This window comes from Mustela nivalis, assembly GCF_964662115.1.
Source record: "Mustela nivalis genome assembly, chromosome: 11".
In the NCBI taxonomy this organism is placed as follows: Eukaryota; Metazoa; Chordata; class Mammalia; order Carnivora; family Mustelidae; genus Mustela; species Mustela nivalis.
Genome location: NC_139030.1, coordinates 101,886,781 through 101,906,856, shown reverse-complemented (window position 1 = coordinate 101,906,856; position 20,076 = coordinate 101,886,781). Strand labels below are relative to the sequence as shown.

Here is a 20,076-nt window from a genome sequence, read left to right as displayed (position 1 = left end):
TGAGTCATTGGCGTGCTCCGCGCACTGCTTCCCACGCAGCAGGTGGAGGAACATGACAGCGGCTATTGCCCCTTAATGGTTTCAGACGATTCAGACTGATCTGCCTGTTGCATCTTAAGTTTTCAGAAAATGCAACACGAGCGCCTTTCGGCAGGTTTTCTGTCTAAGGCGGACTTCTGAGTTCAGTGTCGACCCCAAAGCGCTTCCTCCTTCCAGAGTCCTGACTTTCAGCTCTCGCTGGCTGGTTTAGTGGCTACGAATGAAAGCTTGATGACCCGAGTGTTAAGTGGAGGTTACAACTGTCCCAAGGCAGGGCTGTGCGGGGCTGGCAGAAGACAGTGAGGATCGTGGCCTTTGCCGACTGTTAAGGAAACAAGCAAAGCCCTTTGGAGCTGCAGGATAGTCCTTCTTCTGGGAGGGGTGCGGACGTTGATGTCCAGCATCTCAGGGGGCACGTGGGTGTGCCGGGTCCCGGGGCAAACCCAGGCACCCAGGCAGAGCAGAGAGGGGAGCCATCATGAGCACCTTTGTTACTTTAATCCCTTTTGTAAGTTATCCCTTTACAACGGTCTTTTCACTGTAGAACTTCTAAGCATGTATAAAAACAGAATAGTGCAATGAATCCCCATCGACCGTGGCGCCAACAGTTGCCAGCCTTTCACCATCACCATATAACTGCCGGCTGTCCCCGCCCGCCCGCACCTGGCAGACACACTTCTGGGTGTGGCTTTGGGGGTGTGTGCACGCACGCCTGCTAGATCTTTTTTATTATCGTTTTTTTTTTTTTTTTCTGATGACAACACAACTATGTGCTTGTTGTAGAAAAGACTTCATAGTTTAAAGTCAATTTTTAAATGAGTGATTACCTTTGATTTGTGATCACGGTATAAGGTGAGAGAGAACGGAGCAGTCACGGTGACTTCTTCCAGTCTTATTTTACCTTCCTGGAGCCTTAGTTTTATCCCCATCAACTTTCTGCTCTGATCCCTGTGTGTTTCCCTTGGACCACCTGCCCCACCTGCAGGCAGAACCATGGTGGGGACGCTCTGTGCTTGCCTGTGTCTTGGCTAGTACAGGTTCAATCTCTGCATGAAACGTCTGTGCTCCACCAGTGTTTGGGACACACATTTGCTCACTAGCAGGCTGTGCTTTCATTTCCTTCCTCTATCGTCTCTGATGAGATGGGCTATGACCTTCTGGTCCTCCCTTTCTAGAAGCTTCCCCTCAGAATGGCCCTGATCATGGTGGCAGACACGGGTCAAGCCATGTGACTGCCTCTCCTCGAACCCTCCAGAGCCCCAGTGCGCTGACCTGGAGTTTTTATGTGACAGTCACTCCCGTCCTTCCTCAGCCACTTCTGCCAGTGGTGCCACACAAAGACCCGAACTCCCCTAGTCCCTGGGTGTTGGTTCCTCTACACACAGGGCAAAAAGAAACCACTGAAAGAGGCAGAGCCCTCCAGATTGGTAGGTAGTGGTTTTAATACGAGAGGGAACTTCTGGGGCACCTGGGTGGCTCAGTCGTTAAGCGTCTGTCTTTGGCTTAGGTCATGATCACAGGGTCCTGGGGTTGAGCTCCGCATCAGGCTCCCTGCTTAGCAGGAAGCCTGCTTCTCCCTCTCCCACTCCCCCTGCTTGGGTTCCCTCTTTTGCTGTGTCTCTCTTTCGGTAAACTAAATAAATAAAATCTTTTTTAAAAAAAAGAAAGAAAGAAAGAAAAAGAAAGAAAGGGAACTTTGGAGTCTTATCTTGGGCAGTCACGAGACTGAGAGACATCTGCACCCATCTGCCAGAAGCTTAAAAGTGCACACGTGTACGGGCCTTAACTGGGTTCAGTCCTGTGTGCCATCCAGATGGTCTACACCACACCTCACTCTCTCAGGCCCCAGTTCCTACTGGGGAAACCGTACATTCTAAAGACAGGGAAGGAGTGAGGAGCCTCCATTTGCCTGGGTCAAGCTCAAGGGTCCACCGGGATCCGGTCCCATCAGTGACCTCCTCCAACAGTGGGGTCGCCAGCCCAACTCTACGAAGGCGCTTTCTCACCAGAGCCCTTGCTAACAGCCGCGCTGCACATGTGAAGGGGTTCGCTACTATGTGTCTAGCTCTGTGCTGGGGTTCAAGGAAAAGGAGTGAAAGGAGAGGGCCTGGGACCTGCGCTCCCTGGGGACAGAAGTCTCTCTGTGTCACAGGTGTCCTGTGTGGGCCAGCTTGTCTGTGCTGTGATCGCGGAGTCCGAGGTTCAGGCAAAGCGAGCAGCCAAGCGAGTGAAGGTTGTCTACGAAGATTTGCAGCCACTGATCCTGACAATCGAGGTAACGAGCACCGATGGATCCATTAAAATGCTTTTGGTTACAGTGACAGGAAAGAAACTCGGACCCCAAGTGGCGTCCCACACAGAGGGGCTTTGTTGGCCCTAGACTGGGCATCAGCAAAGAACCTGGTTCTGTGCCTCTCCTCTCTGCTGCCCACAGCCCAGGCCCTTAGCCCCTCCCCTGGAGTCACAGGATGGCCGCAGGGGTTTCCCGTCTGTGTCCAGGCGGGGAGAGAGCAGCGTTGTCCCGGGATTCCCAGGATTCCAAGCGTGAGCCCTGAGGTCCAGCCTTATCAGGCCACTTGGGCCACACACCCATCTCTGAACAAATGATTAGCCAGAGGCAGGCGGACCTGTTGGTTACTGCTGAGGAGTTAGGTTTCTTTGAAGTGTGTGGGCTTCAGGGGGTGGGAGGGGGATGGAGATGTGAGCAGAAATCTGGTCGCTGAGGGGGGCCGGTGAGAGGAGGGCTGTGTGGGCGGCCAGCGGTGTCCAGGACCCTGAGTTCACCGGCCCCTGACTCTCTCGGGGCTGTGCAGGAACCAGCGAGACGCTCCGTGAAGCAAATATTGGAGACACTGTGTTTAGATTCATTAGAGCATATCTGATGAGTATGAGGAATGGAATCCTGTGATGCCTGTCGCTATTTTGGCCACTTAAACCAACTGGAATGTTGCATTTTCTATCCTGTTTTTTAGAAAGGAGTTAGAGATTTACAAAGATACAAGACTCATCTCCATGAAATGATAGGGTGTTCTGTATCCATTTCGTTGGTTCCTGTAATTTACTGAATAATGAAAGCGTGCAAGTTGGGAAAGCAGCAGGAATAGATTAGATGCGGCACAGACAGGCTCCACGGACTCTGGGAATACATTATCTTCAAATCGAAATGAATGACTTGTTCTCTAGGTGACTAGTGTGCCCTGTGGCGGAGAATGAGAAACTGACTTGGCTCAGATTCGTGTCTCCAGAAGAACTTGGCCTTGATGTGTTTCTTATCGTGCTGCCTTATTCCTAGGAGCATCGCGTTTGTTTATGGACAGTGTCATCAGTGTTTTAAACATGAAATTAAAATCACGTCAAGAAGACAAACATACAGGGGCGCCTGGGTGGCTCAGTGGGTTAAGCCGCTGCCTTCAGCTCAGGTCATGGTCTCAGGGTCCTGGGATCTCTGCTCAGCAGGGTGCCTGCTTCCCTCTCTCTCTCTCTCTCTCTCTCCCTGCCTCTCTGCCTGCTTGTGATCTCTCTCTGTCAAATAAATAAATAAAATCTTAAAAAAAAAAAAAAAGAAGAAGACAAACATACAGAAGTTAAGCCGGAGTCAAGGAGTGGCAGTTTCCCCAGAATTTCCCAGCCGGTTTCAGATTCAAACGTTCTCTTCCCTTCCTAGTCAGATGTTGCCTCTGCACTTGGCTACTTTATGCGGTCATTCCCCAGCATTTTGTTATCAAGGTTCTTCTAAATAAGAAATGATTCCTTAATTACTTCTCCATAAGAAATTATTTACATGCTACTTCATCAAAATTTTGTTGACAGTCCTTTGCCCAGTCCTGGTGGCTGAATGTCTTCCCTTCCCCACCCCCACCTTCCAGTCAACTAAATTTCTAAACAAGCCAACAGAGGCCACACTCTCCGTGCTCTCCGTCACTCCATCTGGCAGATCCCCCGTTGTTTGCAGAGAATACCAGCATCAAACCCCAAACTTTGACATGGGGAGGAGAACTGACTCACATTTTTATCAGAGTTCAAGCTCTCCAAGGTCAACCAACTGGATCAGAGTGAATTTAATCAAAATTTTTAGCAGGAAAATATGCCCAGCTCCACACACATTACAGTTTTTTTTTTTTTTAAATCACTTTTTTGGACCACGGATTATTTGGGAAATTGTCTCAAAGTTACTTAAAAAGCAAGCAGCAAGTAAAGTGGAAAAAGATTACACTTTTTAAAAATAGGATTTATAAAACTTCTGTTTTCAACCTGGAATATCTGAATTGTAGATTAATAAGAAAGAAAAAAAAAATTCATTCTGGAAGGAACTGTATTATCAATTTAAATAACATAAAAAAATAAATGTATCTCTGCTACTAGCACCGAGGTTTAACTAAGCTAATGCTTTCTAGAGTGTTTAATAGTGTGAATGGTGAAACTCTTTCAAAACTCTTGGCTCAAAGGATCAGGCTGATGACCTATGGTGAGAAAAACATACTCCCCACCAGAATCTATCAGTCGTCATGGTCAACAACATGACCGCAGCTAACACTTAGGTCAAAGCAGGTTTTATGCATTAACTCCTTAAAAGCTCACAACAGTCCTGTGAAGAAAAACCGTTATTATCTTTTTTCTGCTGAAGAAACAGGAAGACAGCTCACACAGTCACACAGCTAGTCAGAAATCGAAACAATGAACAAACCGTCTGTCAAGGAACCGGGCTCCTGTGGTGGTTAAAAACAAAGGAACCCCCTTTCTGAGCGGAGGCAATGGCAGGGTCACGATACAACAGCTCTGGAAGGTACCCTGAGAGGTCTAAACGTCTACTAGTGGCTGGAGGAAACCAGAGTTGGGATCATTCCTAACTGCCTGGGGCTGGGATTTCATGGACGACCAGTAATCCCCCGGCACGTAATGCTGATAGGATCTGGCATGTCACATTTGCCAGGGGACACAAGGATCACAGCGAGAGAATTTCCCAGAAAAGCTAAGAAAGCCAGCCTAGGTGATTGTAGCTGTATCCCTGATGATGTGTACCTTGTTGTCTCCCCCTTCACTGGGCACCCAGGAGAAGCCAGTGGGACCCAGCACGTAAGTGGCTTTGTGGTACCCAGACTGGGCTTGTACTGGAATCTCGCTTCCGGGGCCAGAGTCCCAGATGCTCTATTGCCCTGTGCAAATGCCGTGCTCGTCCTCCCAAAAGAGGAGGGCCCACCATGATCCTTGTCACTGGAATGCACTTAGCTAGCATTTACTGAGCATTTATCGTATGCCATGTAAGCTCTTTGCCCGTCTCATTTCATTTTATCTGCACAACTCCATCAGAGCTATGTGCCCACCTGTGTCTCCATTGTACAGACGAGGCTCAGCGAGAAGAGATCATAGGCCCACAGTCAAACAGGTAGTCAGTGGAGAAAATGGACATGATTCTGACTGGGTCCAGAGTCCTGCGCGCTAAACCCATGTGCTGTGTGGCCTTGGCTTTGTACAGTTGGCTGTGGAGCGAATAGTCCAGTCTTCCTGGAAAATATTAGTTCCATTCTGGGACCACCTTCCATGCTGGGGTTCTCCCTGAGCGTCCTCATTTTGACTCGATGGGCACGTTTGTCCTGGCTCCGTGAAGGGTCTCTCTGAAGGCTGGTTCTTAGCTCGTCACTGGGACTGTGCTGAGTGAAGGAGTAGGGTGTTCCAGAGCGGGAGACAGGCTGCCCCGACTCAGATGATACCACAGTCAGGGTGGCGGCTGCCAGGGGGCTGGATCTCTGGCCCAGAGCCTCACTTCTCTCTCCTTTCCAGGAAGCCATACAACACAGCTCCTTCTTCGAACCAGAGAGGAAACTGGAATATGGAAATGTTGATGAAGCATTTAAAGGGGTTGATCAGATTCTAGAAGGTAAAGCTCTCTGAAAAACGTGAGGAGAAGGGAAGCAGCCCAGAAGGCTTGTGAGCATGTCTAGTTTAATGCTACCTTTGCCTTTCAGAAATCATCTAGAAGTCAGCTGAGAGCCGTCACTTCATTCACACGGGCATTTCCCTTTGTCTCCGGTGTGTGTGTGTGTGTGTGTGTCTAGAGTACAGCAGGGAGGTGAAGAGGGAGGCCCAACCCCTTATGGTGTGCTGACCACTGCCCCATCACGGCCGCAGATTTATCCGATGTCGTCTCTTTTCCTGCTCATACCACCCTGCAGATCAGGAAACTGAGGCTCGGAGTGTATGAACACAGTCATAAAACAGCTACTAAGTGACAAAGCCGGTTAATCGAATTGACAGCTTTTCTTGGGATTTCCTAAGCCCCCGTTTCTCTTCCATCCTTTCTCTGACTTCTCCCTCCCTTCCTTCCAGACTTCCTTCCGTTGTGTATATGTGTCATTAAAATGGAATTTCTCTCTTAGAAAAGTTGATTACAATTTTCCAATAAAATTTTTATAACTTTTTATTTTGAAATAAATTTAAATTTTATTTAAATTTACAGAAAAGTTGCAATAACATTAAAGAAACTCCCAGTTATTCTTTATCCAGATGCCCTGATTATTAACACTTCACTACACCAACTTAATCATTCTCTCTTCCTGTACACCCACACACACATTTTTTTCTGAGCCATTTGAGAGTAAGTTACATGCTCGTTTACCTCTAAATACTGGTGTGTGTTTCCTTAGAGCAAGAACATCCTCTTCCTTAAACAGTTGTGAAAATCAGAATGTGCACGTTGACACAATACTGTTCGTTAACAACAGACCTTATTCAGATTTTGCCACTTGTCTCAGGAAAAAAAAAAACCAGGGGTCTTAGAGAACACAGACTTTCCCCGCTCTGCCCTGCCATGGTCCCTGCTAGAGAGCCGTCCTTAACCCTTGCTGTGCAAGAGCTGATTGCCCCAGGTGTGTGGCTGGGTGGGCGCGGGTTTTCTGAACCACATCTCAGGGCAGAGAATTTCTCATTTGGCATTGTCTGTCTTTAAGTGATTTTCCAGGGTATTGGCATCTAGTGCGTATTTGAAACCACCATCACCCTAATTTTTCTCTCCAGCCCCAAGCCCAAGCTCAGAAGGGGCCTAAGGCCTACCCTCCTCGAGTGCAGCCACTTGAGCTCAAAGCCCATTGTGTTTCTTAACTCCACTGCTGTGTTAGACCAGGACGTGGTCACACGCTGCCTGCATGACGTCATCTGGAAAACGTAGCAAAGACACCTTTTACCATCACCCTTCCAGCATTCCCTGGCACGCCGTCTTATCAGCGGTGGGACTTGGCAGGACCCATCTCCCTGCTTTAAAGTTATATCAATAAAATAATCCTGATCTCAGAGATCTGTTGTGAAGGTTCTAAGAGATAACAGAAGTGTGCTTGGCCCATCCGTAACGACAAGCGGTAATTACTGCCAGGCTTCGATGTTTCTGTTGTCCTCAAGACACTATTTCACCATGTCCCGAGCTAACACACTGGCGGGTGCTCATTTAGCACCCCCAGTGTTTCCCGGTGCCTCCCAGTGGGAGCCACTTATGAGACCTGCCTGGAGACGGCCATGCCCCCTTTCTGGGATTCTGGAATTGGAGGATCCAGGATAGGGCAGGAATGTGCTTTTGACAAACGTTCACAGTGTTCCAGACGATTCTTAGGACTAGTGAAATGTGGCAAACACTTGAAGACTGGGTCTGTTTTCTGGGAGAGGAGGAGGGAGCGTTTCAGCATGAAGAGATGATGGTGTGAGCCTCTTGGAAATGCCCATTTTCAAGGGGGTCCTTCCACTTGGACCATTGTATGTTCTTGCCGTCTGTGTTTTTGTGTGAATTCAGTTGTTGTTCTTTCCCTTGACATCTTATTTTATCATTTAATTAAGGCATTGATTCAGGCTGTCTCTGACTTGAGTTTTAGTTTGTATCCTGCCCCTTACCCTACTGATAAATATGAAAGTGGCACAAGGTGCTTTCCAAGGACACTTGTATTGATTTTAAATTTCCACCTTCTTGACTCACTAGTGTGAGGTAATTTTTTTTTTTCTTACAATGCAAATTATCATTTGAATTAAGAATTTTTGGCCATTTTTGGTTACCTTTCAGTGAGAGGTAACTGGAAGTAATGATCGTCATAAGAACACTCTGTCCCTTAGGAATATAGCTGCCCTAAGAAAATCAAATATTTAAAAGATAAATGATGTAGAACACTAACGACATCAAGTCTTAGACTGTGTTCTTGAAGGGACTGAGTTTTTATCCTCTGAAAATACATTCGGCCCCTTCCTAGCCCTGATGTCATAGCACTGGGAGGGCCTTAGAAACCCCCCAGCCGAGGCCCTGAGGTGAACATCTTTCTCTACGTGAAACCACTTCTCATTTCTCTCCTTAAAAATGGCTGGAGAGGGGCGCCTGGGTGGCAGTTGGTTAAGCAGCTGCCTTCGGCTCAGGTCATGATCCCAGTGTCCTGGGATCGAGTCCCACATCGGGCTCCTTGCTCAGCAGGGAGCCTGCTTCTCCCTCTGCCTCTGCCTGCCATTCTGTCTGCCTGTGCTCACTCTCTCCCCCCCTCTCTCTCTCTGATAAATAAATAAAATCTTAAAAAAAAAATGGCTGGAGAGCACAGAAGGCAGTCTGTACAGCAGGATTTGCAAGAGATCTAGGAGCCCTGAAACGGAGATTATCTTGCCCTTATCCCCTCCTGCTGGGCACAATACAGGTAGCCTCCTGGGTAGCCTGATGGCTTTTCAGTCTTGAAGGGCTTCTTATTAAAATGGAAATGTGCCCGGAGGAATCACTCCTAAACCCACAGTGAAATAAGATTTTTATCTCAGGGATTAGCTGATCAAATTAGTTGATCAAATTAGTTGACAGCGACAGCGGACAGCGGGGAGGAAGAGCAGGAGGGCGCCGTGGGCTGAGGGCGGCAGAGGGCGGCAGGGCGGATGGTACCATGGAACAGGGCTCCTCGCGTGCTTTGCAGGTGTGAGCAGAAGCAGCTCTAATGGTTGGTAGCTTTTCATGTTTTAAGTGAAGTAGGTGTTTAACAAAGTAAATTCCGATTGGATTGTGGGGGTACTAATATGGTAAACCATGAATTTGAGCCCACTGTCAGGTGGATTTTTAATGTGCAGTCTTTGATAAAACCTTACATTAAAATTGAGATTTGAGGGGCGCCTGGGTGGCTCAGTCTGTTAAGCATCTGCCTTCAGCCCAGGTGATGATCCCAGGGTCCTGGAACCGAGTCCCACGTCCGGCTTCCTGCTCTGTGGGGAGACTGTCCTCTCTCTTTCTGCCCCTCACCCACTCACGCTCTCGCTCAATCTCACTCTTTCCCTCTCTCGAATAAATAAAATCTTGGAAAAAAAATAAAATTGAGATTTGAGTTTTGACATTTTAATTTTTGTATTTTATTAATGAAACAATCTCGTTTTTCTGTATTTTTTTCTTTATTCAGAGTTTGGATAAGATAGGAAATCCAGACATCAATACAAAAGATTTCCTTGGGAATCTCCCTTAAACCATCTGCAAATCCCTGTTATTGGATACATTTTTAATTTTTTTTAAAAGATTTTATTTATTTATTTTACAGACAGAAATCACAAGTAGGCAGAGAAGCAGGTGGGGCGTGGGGGGAAGCAGACTCCCTGCTGAGCAGAGAGCCCCATGCAGAGCTCCATCCCAGCACCCTGAGATCATGACCTGAGCTGAAGGCAGAGCTTTAACCCAATGAGCCACCCAGGCGCCCCACATTTTTAATTTTTTAAAGTTCTCCCTTTCACCTAACATGATTGTTGGTCATAATTGTATTCTGTTTTTTTCTCTCTGTTTACTCTCCCCTGCCCCCATCTTTCAATGGCTTAGTGGAAGATTTTTCAGGACTCCATTTTGATGAATCTGTAGTGTTTCTCAGTGTATCTCTGTCTGGTTTTGTTTTGTTCTGTTTTTTGGTGGTAGTTCTATGTGTGAATTTTACACCTAGAACATACAATACATGTAACATACATATTACAATATATCTCGTAGCAACATTTTCTCAGTTTGCACATAGACATCTTACCTTTCTTCACATCCTTTTACTCTCTCTCATTTATTATAGTCCTAAAAAATTCCCTCTTTATACTCTGAGTACTTCATGAATCAATGTTATAATTTTGCTTTCAATACAATTTGTAAAATTCAAGAGGAGAAGGAAAGTCTATCACGTTTACCTGTATTTGTAGTCTTTCTGTTGTTCTCTCTCCTTCCAAATGTTCCGAGATTCCATTCTTTAAAAAAAAAAAAAAATCGTTTTTTCTCTGCTTCACGACTGTCTTTAATGATTATTTTAGGATAGGTCTGTTTAAGACAAATTCTTAGTTTCCTTCATCTAAGACTGTCTTGATTTCTTTTTCATTCTTGAAGAGTATTTTTGCTGGATATAGATTTTTGAGTTTCCAGGTCCTTCAGAAGTTGAAGAAAGACATTGAAACTTTCCTCTGGTCTCCACGGTTTCTGATGAGAACCTGCCTTGTGAAGTATCCTTCCCCTATAGGCGAGGTAGTGTTTTTCTCTGTCTGCTTCCAAGATATTTTCTTATTTTTACTTTTCAGAAGTTTGACTCTGATGTGTCTTGGCATGGATTTCTATGGATTTATCATATTTTCAAATACTCACTCAGCTTCTCAAATCTGTAGGTTCGTGTCTTTTGCCAGGTTTAGGAAATTTTCAGCCATTATTCCTTCAAGTGTTTGATGTCAGTGACCCAGATGGTCAGTCTTTTTATTTAATCGAAGCTCTGGTCATTGTCTTTTCAGTCTCTTCTTTCTGATGTTCAGGTTAGGCAGCTCTGTTGTTCTGTGTTCTTGATGACTAGTGATTTCCTCTGTTGCATCCATTCTCTTGTTGCGCTTTTCCAGTGAGCCTCTTAAATTTTGGTGGTTGTATTTCTTAGTTCTAAAACTTCCATTTGGCTCTTTTTGTATCTTCTGTTTCTTTGCTGAAATTTTGCATTTTTCCATGTGTTTTAAGTGTTTATGTAAATGCTCGCTGAAGCATTTTTGTGATGGTTGCTTTAAAATCCTTATTAGATAACTCCAACATCTGTGTCATCTCAGTGTTGGCATGTCGATTGTCATTTCTCATTCAAGTTGAGTTCTTGGCATAATGACTGATTTTCAATTGTATCCTGGTCATTGGACTATTATGTTGTAAGACTCTGGATCTTATTTACATTATCTATTTTACCAGAACTACTCTGACCCCATGCTGGTGGGGAAACAGGTGTTGCTACCTTGTTATTGCTGGGTGAAGGGTAGAAGTCCAGATTCCTCATGTGGTTTCCAGTGATACCACCACAACACAGGGTTTGGGGCATCTCATTACAGCCTGACAAGAGTGGAAGTCTAGATTTTTCTACCTAACGTTTGCAGATAGGAATGGGGCCACAGTGTTTTCACTGGAGTAGAGTGGTCATTGTATAAAAGTTTTCTTGCTAGGCTTCCCATCTCTTTGTCCCTTGGATGGAAAAAGTGGGCTTTACTTGGGGATTTTCTTTCTGTGTTTTCCTGTTGGTATTTTGGGATTGCTGGCTTCTCTGGTACCAAGTCTGGGATATATGAAGCAAACAGCAGCAACAAAAGAACTTAACTCACTGAACTCACCATGTGTCTTTCCTTAAATCCCAAAGTGCCTAATTGGTCTGCCTTCTCTCTACCTTTCAGAGTCTTCTTATATTTCTTTTGCATATAAATAAATAAAGTTGTTTGCTGTACTTAGTAGAAGGAACCAAGAGAAGTGCATTTACTCCATCTCATCTTGGACCAGAAATCTCCTTGCCATAGTGTTTTGACAGACTCTAGAACATCACACACCTTTCCCTAGACTCTGTGACCTACCATATCAGGAGACCTGACAGACACTCGACAGACACCCATACCGGACTGGTCTTCAAATCTGCAGATATAATGAAATCTACATGTTCATGGCCCTTAACTGTGTAGCCTGCTGTCCTAGCAATATCACAGTTGGTGGAATTTCTCCGTAATGGGAGAACAGCTAGGGGATGCTACCTGTTCTTTCCAAAAGCCTCCTTGACTCTGATACTTTCGTCTAACAGGTGAAATACATATGGGAGGTCAGGAACATTTTTATATGGAAACCCAGAGCATGCTTGTTGTTCCCAAAGGAGAGGACCAAGAAATCGATGTCTATGTTTCTACCCAGTATCCCAAATACGTACAGGTAACTGTGGGGCTGTTGCAGAGGGGAGGTGGCTAAGTTAAGTGGTTTCTGCTGGCAAAACACACCAAGAGCAATTAAAGACAAAAATTCACCATGGGAACTGAAGGAATTTGGAGTACTAACAGCTCTATCTGTTTGGGTATTAATAGTTAAAAACTTTTAAGAGAATGTTATGAAATTGGGCACCTTTTGTTTGTGGATTTATAACTTCAGAACCAGTTATGGAGTCAGCAGGTCTCTTTTGCTGTACTCTTGGCTTTATTAAGAATGTGAAAGAAAAAAGAGGAAAGCCTGCCCTCCAAAGCTTTTAAGTACCTAACTCACATGAAGCAGTTAGGAAATGGTGTTGGACAGAATGGAACCAAATACTTAATCAGCTAAGTCAGCATTTACACAGACGGAAGAATTAAGAGAAAGAAGGGTTTGCTGAGGGCTAGAATCATCCAGAAAGTCCATGAAGATGAAGTCTTCAGTTTGTATTTGTAGTGAGAGTGAAGTTTGTCTCGATGGTGAGAGGAGAGGCCATTTCTAAGCAATTCCACACCAAGATCCAATGCCATTCATTCATTCATTCATTCATCCACTCATTCCTTCTGCAAACATGTATCGCCTCTGTCCTGTATACCAGGCAGCATGCATGTAAGAAAGGGGGAATGACACAGAGGCTGCCCAGGCAGGCATCCGGGACGCATTTAGGAGAGGCTAGCTGAAGCATCAGGGTGAAAGCAAGAGGGACAAAGCTAAGGGGTTGACTCAGTAGGTCATACAAGCCGGTGTGATTACCAGAGCAGGCAGGAGTGTGGGAATGTGCGGACTGAAGCCTTTCAGAAGCGGGAACATTGAGAAGGGCCAGGCGAGTGCTGTTTCAGTCCGGTTTGCTCCTCATTCCCTGTGTGATGCCATCACTTCATCCCTCTTGGGCTCCACATCTACAGACTTGAGTTGTTAAGACTAAATGACCTCCAAACACTAGGACGGCAAGGAAGAGCAAAACCTGCATCCGGGGAGGGACCCACAGACCAACTCAGTAATAATCCAGATGGTAGGCGAGAAATGTGTCTGGTAGAGATAGCAGAATGTGGGGAAAAGTCAGGCTGAGAGAGCTTTGCAAGGCCTCAGAATCTCACTGCTTCAGGAAACCTATCCCAAGGGATTAGTACGGAAAGGACACTTTGGATATGGTTCATGGGGGAACTTTTTCAAAAATTTATTAGCATAGGGGCATCTGAGTGGCTCTGTCAGCTGAGCATCCAACTCTCAGTTTCAGGTCAGGTCATGATCTCAGGGTCATGGGATTGAGTCTTGCCCTGGGCTCCATGCTGGGCTTGGAGCCTGCTTAAGATTCTCGCTCTCCGTCTGCTCCTCATACCCCGAGTCTCCGCCCACCCCCTGCCATGCTTTCTCTCTCTCAAAAGAAATTATTAGCACAAAAATATTCTGGAAGGACTACTTAATGATAGTTCTTGCAATGTCATAATAGCTAAACGCCACTGACATCAGTTGTGGATGTGCTTAGGTTATTGGAAGCTGTCCTGTTATTTAGTGTAGCTGCACAGTTTTCGTATTGTGTGTAACATTTTGGAATCAAAAACGAGTAAGTCCTGCCCCACTCCCTTGCTGCAGATGGATCGGATTAATGGGAACTATTATCATTCACAGGACATCGTTGCTTCGACCCTGAAGCTCCCAGCTAACAAGGTCATGTGTCATGTCAAGCGTGTTGGTGGGGCTTTTGGGGGGAAGATTTTCAAAACCGGCATCTTGGCAGCCATCACCGCATTTGCCGCCAACAAGTAAGTGGAGAAAATCTGCTCAATTAGATTAAAAATAAAATGAAGTCATGCTGTGCATTCTCAATACTGAGGTTCAGGAGGAAGAATTTGGGTTAAGATTATTTAAAATCATATATGGTATACAAATACACAAAGCTGCCGTTTTATTACAACTTTTTAATCTTATATTGTCATACCAGATACTAAGAGCCAAAATGAGACTCAAGTACCCAAAAGAGTGAAAGCCACAGTAAAAATACCTGAAGAGCAAACAGAAACAAGTCCCACAGGGATGCTGGCTCCTTGTTTTAGCACCTGTGTGTGTGTATAGGTCACTTCAACAATTTGAAAAAAGCTCAACCATATATATAACATATATATATGACCATATATATTATTTATATATAATATATATGATAAATATATGTAAAATCCTTTATGTGTATTTATACATAACATATTATATATGCTATATAATATATATTAAATATATATAAATAAATATATGTGTTCCTACATATATTTTCTTGATTTAAATGGAGATTTTTGCTTTTGTGATGCTTACCTTTATTTACATTTATTTAATTATTTACATTATATATATTTACATTTTATATATAATATATAAATATTATAATTATATATATCTACAGTTATTTACATTATATGCATTTACATTTTATATATAATATTTATATATTTACATTACCATTTTCCTTTAAGGATCCCAAAACATTACCATAGGAAATGGTCTTTGAAGCAGCCACATGTAGAAGGCTTAATTTCTTTGCTGAATTATGAGTCAGTTCCTGTATCCCATGAAGCCAAATGACCTTGATTCTAGGTCTGTCCTTTCCGAGAGCACTTGGAAATCAGACACCACCTGAGTTCCTCCATTCGGAACCAGTCTATGATGTGGTCCTGGGACCATGTCCCTGTAGCAGAGGTTGTTATCACAGTGGGAAATGTGCCCAAAGCAATACTCTAGGGCCCCTGACACCCGAGACCCACCCTTGCAGAGGTGGCACCTGCCAGGCATTGTGCTCTGAGCCAAGGCGAGGGGAGGCCACGGTGCACGCCTGAGATCGGAAGGGCCCGGGAGCAGTAGCTCCGTCGTCCATGTGTGAGGATGCCCCTCCAGCTCTGGCCGCGAGTTAGTACCATCCCCGGGGGCAGCTACAGTCTCCTCCCCAGATGGCAGCTCCTCGGTTGATGGTTTACCGCTCTGCTCTAGACACGGCCGCGCCGTCCGCTGTGTTCTGGAGCGGGGAGAAGACATGTTGATCACTGGCGGCCGCCACCCTTACCTTGGAAAGTACAAAGTGAGTAGAAGAAGAGCGGGGTCGGAAAGGCTTTATGTCACCCAGATGACATTGCGTGCTGGCAGCAGGCGGCGCTGGGCGGCTCTTTCCTGGGAACTAACACTGAGCAAATCAGCAAACCCTGCTTCTACTTACCTCTCTGTTCCTTGTGCTCACCGGCTACTGGCCGGCTCACACCTGCTTTACTTGAACATGTCCGTTTGTGGAAAAGTACGAACTGGATTTGGCTGGTCCAGAGTGAATGATTGGAAAGCCTGTGAGTAGATATACACACATCTGTGAAAGGAGATCTGATAGCAGACGACTTCCACGTTTTCTAAAAATAGAAGAATACCCAATAGTGTTCTGTGAAATTATAATTATTTGCCAGCAGCTTCCTCATCTTTCAGTATTAGCAAAGGTATTTCTATAAACTCTGTCCCAGAAATTCCTAGAAAAATTTCTGTAGCAGAAAATAATTATTTTTTGCTTTTATAAGAAATAGATTAACTTGTCAGAATAGATTAACTGCCATGATAAACAACTTAAAAACTCTCAGGGCCTTTAAACCCGTATTGTGTTACTTCTTGCTCAAGTAACAGCTCAGTAGAATCAGCAGGGGTTAGGGGAAAGGGCAGAGGAGAGGAGTCTGCTCTGAAAAATTATTCAGGGATTTAAACTTTTTCCACCCAGTAGGGCCACCATCATCCCCTGAGATTGCATCATGTGGTATGGAAGTCACAAGGCTCAGACGGCTATTCACGGGTACATTCAAATTAACTAAATGAAATAAGAAAATTTAGGGGTGCCTGGGTGGCTCAGTCGGTTAAGCATCTGCCTTCTGCTCAGGTCATGATCAAAGGGTCCTGGGATCAAGCCCCATGTTGGGCTCCTTGCTCAGCGGGAAGCCTGTTTCTTCCTCTGCCTGCCACTCCCCCTGCCTGCCCATGCTCTCTCTCTCTCTCTCTGACAAATCTTTTTAAAAAAATTTAAAAATAAATAAAACAGAAAATTCAGTTTGACAGTTGCGTTAGCTGTATTTCAAGTGCTCAGTAACTACGTGTGGCCAGTGGCTGCCATATTGGACATGTAGATATGGAACATTGCCGTCACCTCAGAAAGTTCTATTGCAGAGCACCACCTTAGGGACTCTGAATCCTCTGCTGGGTCTTCTGCAGAGGACAGAACCAAAGGAAGAGCGTTATGTGGGAAGTGTTTTAGGTACCAGGCGTGTTAAATGCGGGCCTTGCTTCTATTCACGTGTAATAAGCCAGGACTTTGCCATCTAACTCTGAGGGTGGCTGGGCAGCGTAGTCTTCCACGTGCCCAGGATGAAAGACAACAGCATTTGTTGAACACGGCATCATCTCCATCACAACTGGTGTACTTGCATCCGTATTTTTAGGAGATAAGGGATGGGTTTATTTCATCTCATACTCAATTGGATCTATGTTTAGAATTTGGTTTAGTTTAACAAAGATTTATTAGAGTGAACTTTGTTCTGAAAGAGATTACATTTTAGGGACTAAGGGGGAAAAAACACACATATGAAGTCATCATGAAAACATCATAATGTCAGGTTAAAAATGAGATGCGCATGGTAAACTATGAGTTGTGGTACGTACATGAGACATCTTAGAGATGGTGAAACATAAACGGCCTTCAAGGACAGATGAGCAGAAAGGAGGCGTGTGGGTGGTGGGAACGCAGAGGAGGGATAAACATGGAGTGTTTTATGGGGTGGTGGTAAGAGGAGGGGGGAATTAGAACACACAGTAATTACTGAGGGGTGGTGGGAAATAAGGTTGGTTAGGTTAAGTGATGCCAGATTGAATGAAGCCTAGAGTTTCAGGATTGGGGTTGAAACTTGATCTTGTAAGAAAGAATAGGACTGAGTAGGTCCTTGATCAGTCAAGTATCATAACCAAACACAGGTGCACTGGAGAAGGTCATACAATGGCACAGGGCAGGATGGCCTGGGGAGGGGAGAGGGAGCATTCAGACATGAAGTATTTGGGGTCTGAGCTGTGATAGTAGGATGTTGAAGAAATGAGTCCAAGAGCTGTGGTAGGATAAAATAAAATAGGAGCCAGTGGCAAACTTGGCAAAGTCCAGGGGAGAATAAAACCACAAACATGACTTGGCGGTTTCTAGTAGAAAGTACCAAGTTGGACAGAGGAACCAATATGGAAGAACAGTGATGAGCTTGTTCCTTCACCGATAGGGTTTCTTGTCCTTCAACAGTGTGGAACCTTATAACAACCTGTTACTGGTTGTTACAGTTACAGAAGCCTTAAGCACAGTGATGACTATAATTATGAAAGAAAAATGATGTCTTCTGATGTAGAGTGAAGACAAGAGATGATATTGATAACACTTGTAATACTAATATTAATAATTTATATTTAGAACATTACTGTGTTTCAGTCACCCACCAAAATTTCCTACCAATTACCTTATTTATTGCCATTTCACAGATAGAGAGGTTACAGAGCTTGCCTGAGATCACAGAACTAGTTAAGTGGCAGAGGCAGGACTCAAACTTCTGGAATTCACAGGCCGTGCCCTTGACAACGACTTTGGTTTGAATCTGGTTCCGTTCAGCAAAAATCACAAAGTGAACTTTAGTAAGTTTAGAGATACTGAAGCAGAGTGCAGATGGGAAGCAGGGATATTGGAAACATATGAAACACAGGAAGATATTTCTGTAAAAGACCTCTAGCAGCACCCAATGGTGCTGAGAGTTTTCATCAAACTGGGCCCGCTGAGAAAAACGTGCTGAGCCCATTGCGAGCCAGCCACCAGACTGGGAGTTTGGAAGATGAGGTGGCCTCAGGGGAGAGAGTTCAGGTGGAAAGGTGGAGCCAGAATGCAAGGACTTGTGGCAAAAAAGGGAGGTTGAGAATGATGGGGTTGGTTTTCTTGAGGAGGGAAGAGCGGGGTGGGCTGAACAGTAGTAATGAATTTTCCAGAAGGGGTTTTTGTTTGCTTTGCTATTATATCTTTCTCTACCCTGACTTTTTCCTTACCCTTTTACCCTTTTTTACACACAACAAAACATTTGCTGTCTCAGCCATGTTCAACTGTACGGTTTGGTGGCATTAAGTACATTCACATTGTTGTACAACCATCATCACTGTCCATCTCTGGGATTCTTTTCATCCTGTAGAACTGAAACTCGGGGCCCATTAAGTAATATATCCCCATTTCTTCCACCCCAAAAATCCCCCAGAAACCACCATTCTACTTGCTAGGACTCTGATTACACCAGATACCTGATATAAATGGGATCAAACAGTATTTATCCTTTTGTGACTGGTTTATTTCACTGAAAATAATGTCCTCAGAGTCCATCCATGTTATAGTATGTGTCAGAATTTCCTGCCTTTTTAAGGCTGAATAGTATTCTGTTGTATGTAGCACATTTTGTCGATTCATTCGTCCATTGACAGACACTTGGGTTGCTTCTAGCCCTTGGCTATTGTGAATAATGCTGCTGTGAACATACATGTGCAGATAGCTTTTCAGGACCCTGCTTTTAGTGCTTTCAGATAAATACCCCAAAATGGGCTTACTAAATTATATTTCTATTTTTAATTTTTTTGAGGAACCGCCATACTGTTTTCCTCAGCGGCTCCACCATTTCACATTTCCACCAGCGGTGCACAGGGCGCCCAGTTTCTCCACATGCTCACCTACACTATTTTCTGTTACTGGTTGGTTGGTGGTTGTTTTCTTATAGTAGCCATTCTGATGGATGTGAGGTGGTCTCTTGTGATTTTGATTTGCATCTCTCTAATGACTAGAGATGTTGAGCATCTCTCCCTGTGGTGACTGGACATTTGAATCTTGTCTTTGGAGAAATGTCTATTCAAATCCTTCATCCATGTTTTTAGTCAGGTTGGGTTTTGTTGTTGTTGTTGAGTTAGAAGAGTTCATACACACACTGGATATGAATCCCTTAGGAGATACATGATTTGAAAAATTTTCTCTGTCTTCTGGGTTGTCTTTTCACTCTGTTGATTGTATCCTTTGGTATATGGAAGTTTTAAATTTTGATGTAGTCCAGTTGTTCTATTTTTTTTCTTTTGTTCCTGTGCTTTTGGTATCCTCTCCAAGAAATCATTGCCAAACCAATGTCATGAAGCTATTATCTCTGTGAGGAAGACTTCCAAGTAACAAAGTAAAATGTAGAGAGACATGGTCACCAGCCCCAGCATTGAAGATCGGTTCTCTCTTCCTAGGCTGGGTTCATGAACGACGGCAGAATCGTGGCCCTAGACATGGAGCATTATAGCAATGGGGGCGCCTCCCTGGACGAGTCATTAATTGTAAGTGCTTTAAGAAGCAAGTTCACATTCTGGGAAGTATGACATAAAATGATAAAATTCAGAGGATATTCAATAGCTAAATAACTTTTTAATAAATAAGACCCACACTGCAGGGACAACCATGTGTCGCTAACTGGTGCCCCCAGAGTGAGCCCAGACATACTGGCTAAGTCTGTGTCTATATATTGTGTCCATGTTTCCCGTACTGAGACTTCTTTTCCCAAGGGCAAGCATCCGACCTCATTCACAGCTCTGCTGCTATTCTGGCTTGGATCATCCTTGGTTATGGGCTGCCCAGTGCATGGTGGGATGTCCGGGATGTCCGGCAACATTCTTGGCCTCTAGTGACTGGATGTCAATGGCCCAGCTACCCTCTGGTCTCAACAACCAAAAGTGTCTCCAGACATTACCAGGGAAGACAGAGGACAAAATCACCCCTGGTTGAGAACCAGTGCATTAGACCAAATACCAAAACTTTT

General features: G+C 44.6%; 1 protein-coding gene across 1 annotated transcript in view; it reads left to right on the top strand.

The window, feature by feature from the left end:
* Positions 1 to 20,076, top strand: part of LOC309843413 (aldehyde oxidase) — an 82,473-nt gene that overhangs the window by 42,214 nt on the left and 20,183 nt on the right. Inside the window, exons 19-24 of the mRNA XM_082688916.1 lie at positions 2,192 to 2,314; positions 5,818 to 5,914; positions 12,069 to 12,193; positions 13,853 to 13,986; positions 15,200 to 15,287; positions 19,511 to 19,597. Of these exons, the coding sequence (XP_082545042.1) occupies positions 2,192 to 2,314; positions 5,818 to 5,914; positions 12,069 to 12,193; positions 13,853 to 13,986; positions 15,200 to 15,287; positions 19,511 to 19,597 (654 nt within the window). The remainder of the gene's footprint in view (positions 1 to 2,191; positions 2,315 to 5,817; positions 5,915 to 12,068; positions 12,194 to 13,852; positions 13,987 to 15,199; positions 15,288 to 19,510; positions 19,598 to 20,076) is intronic.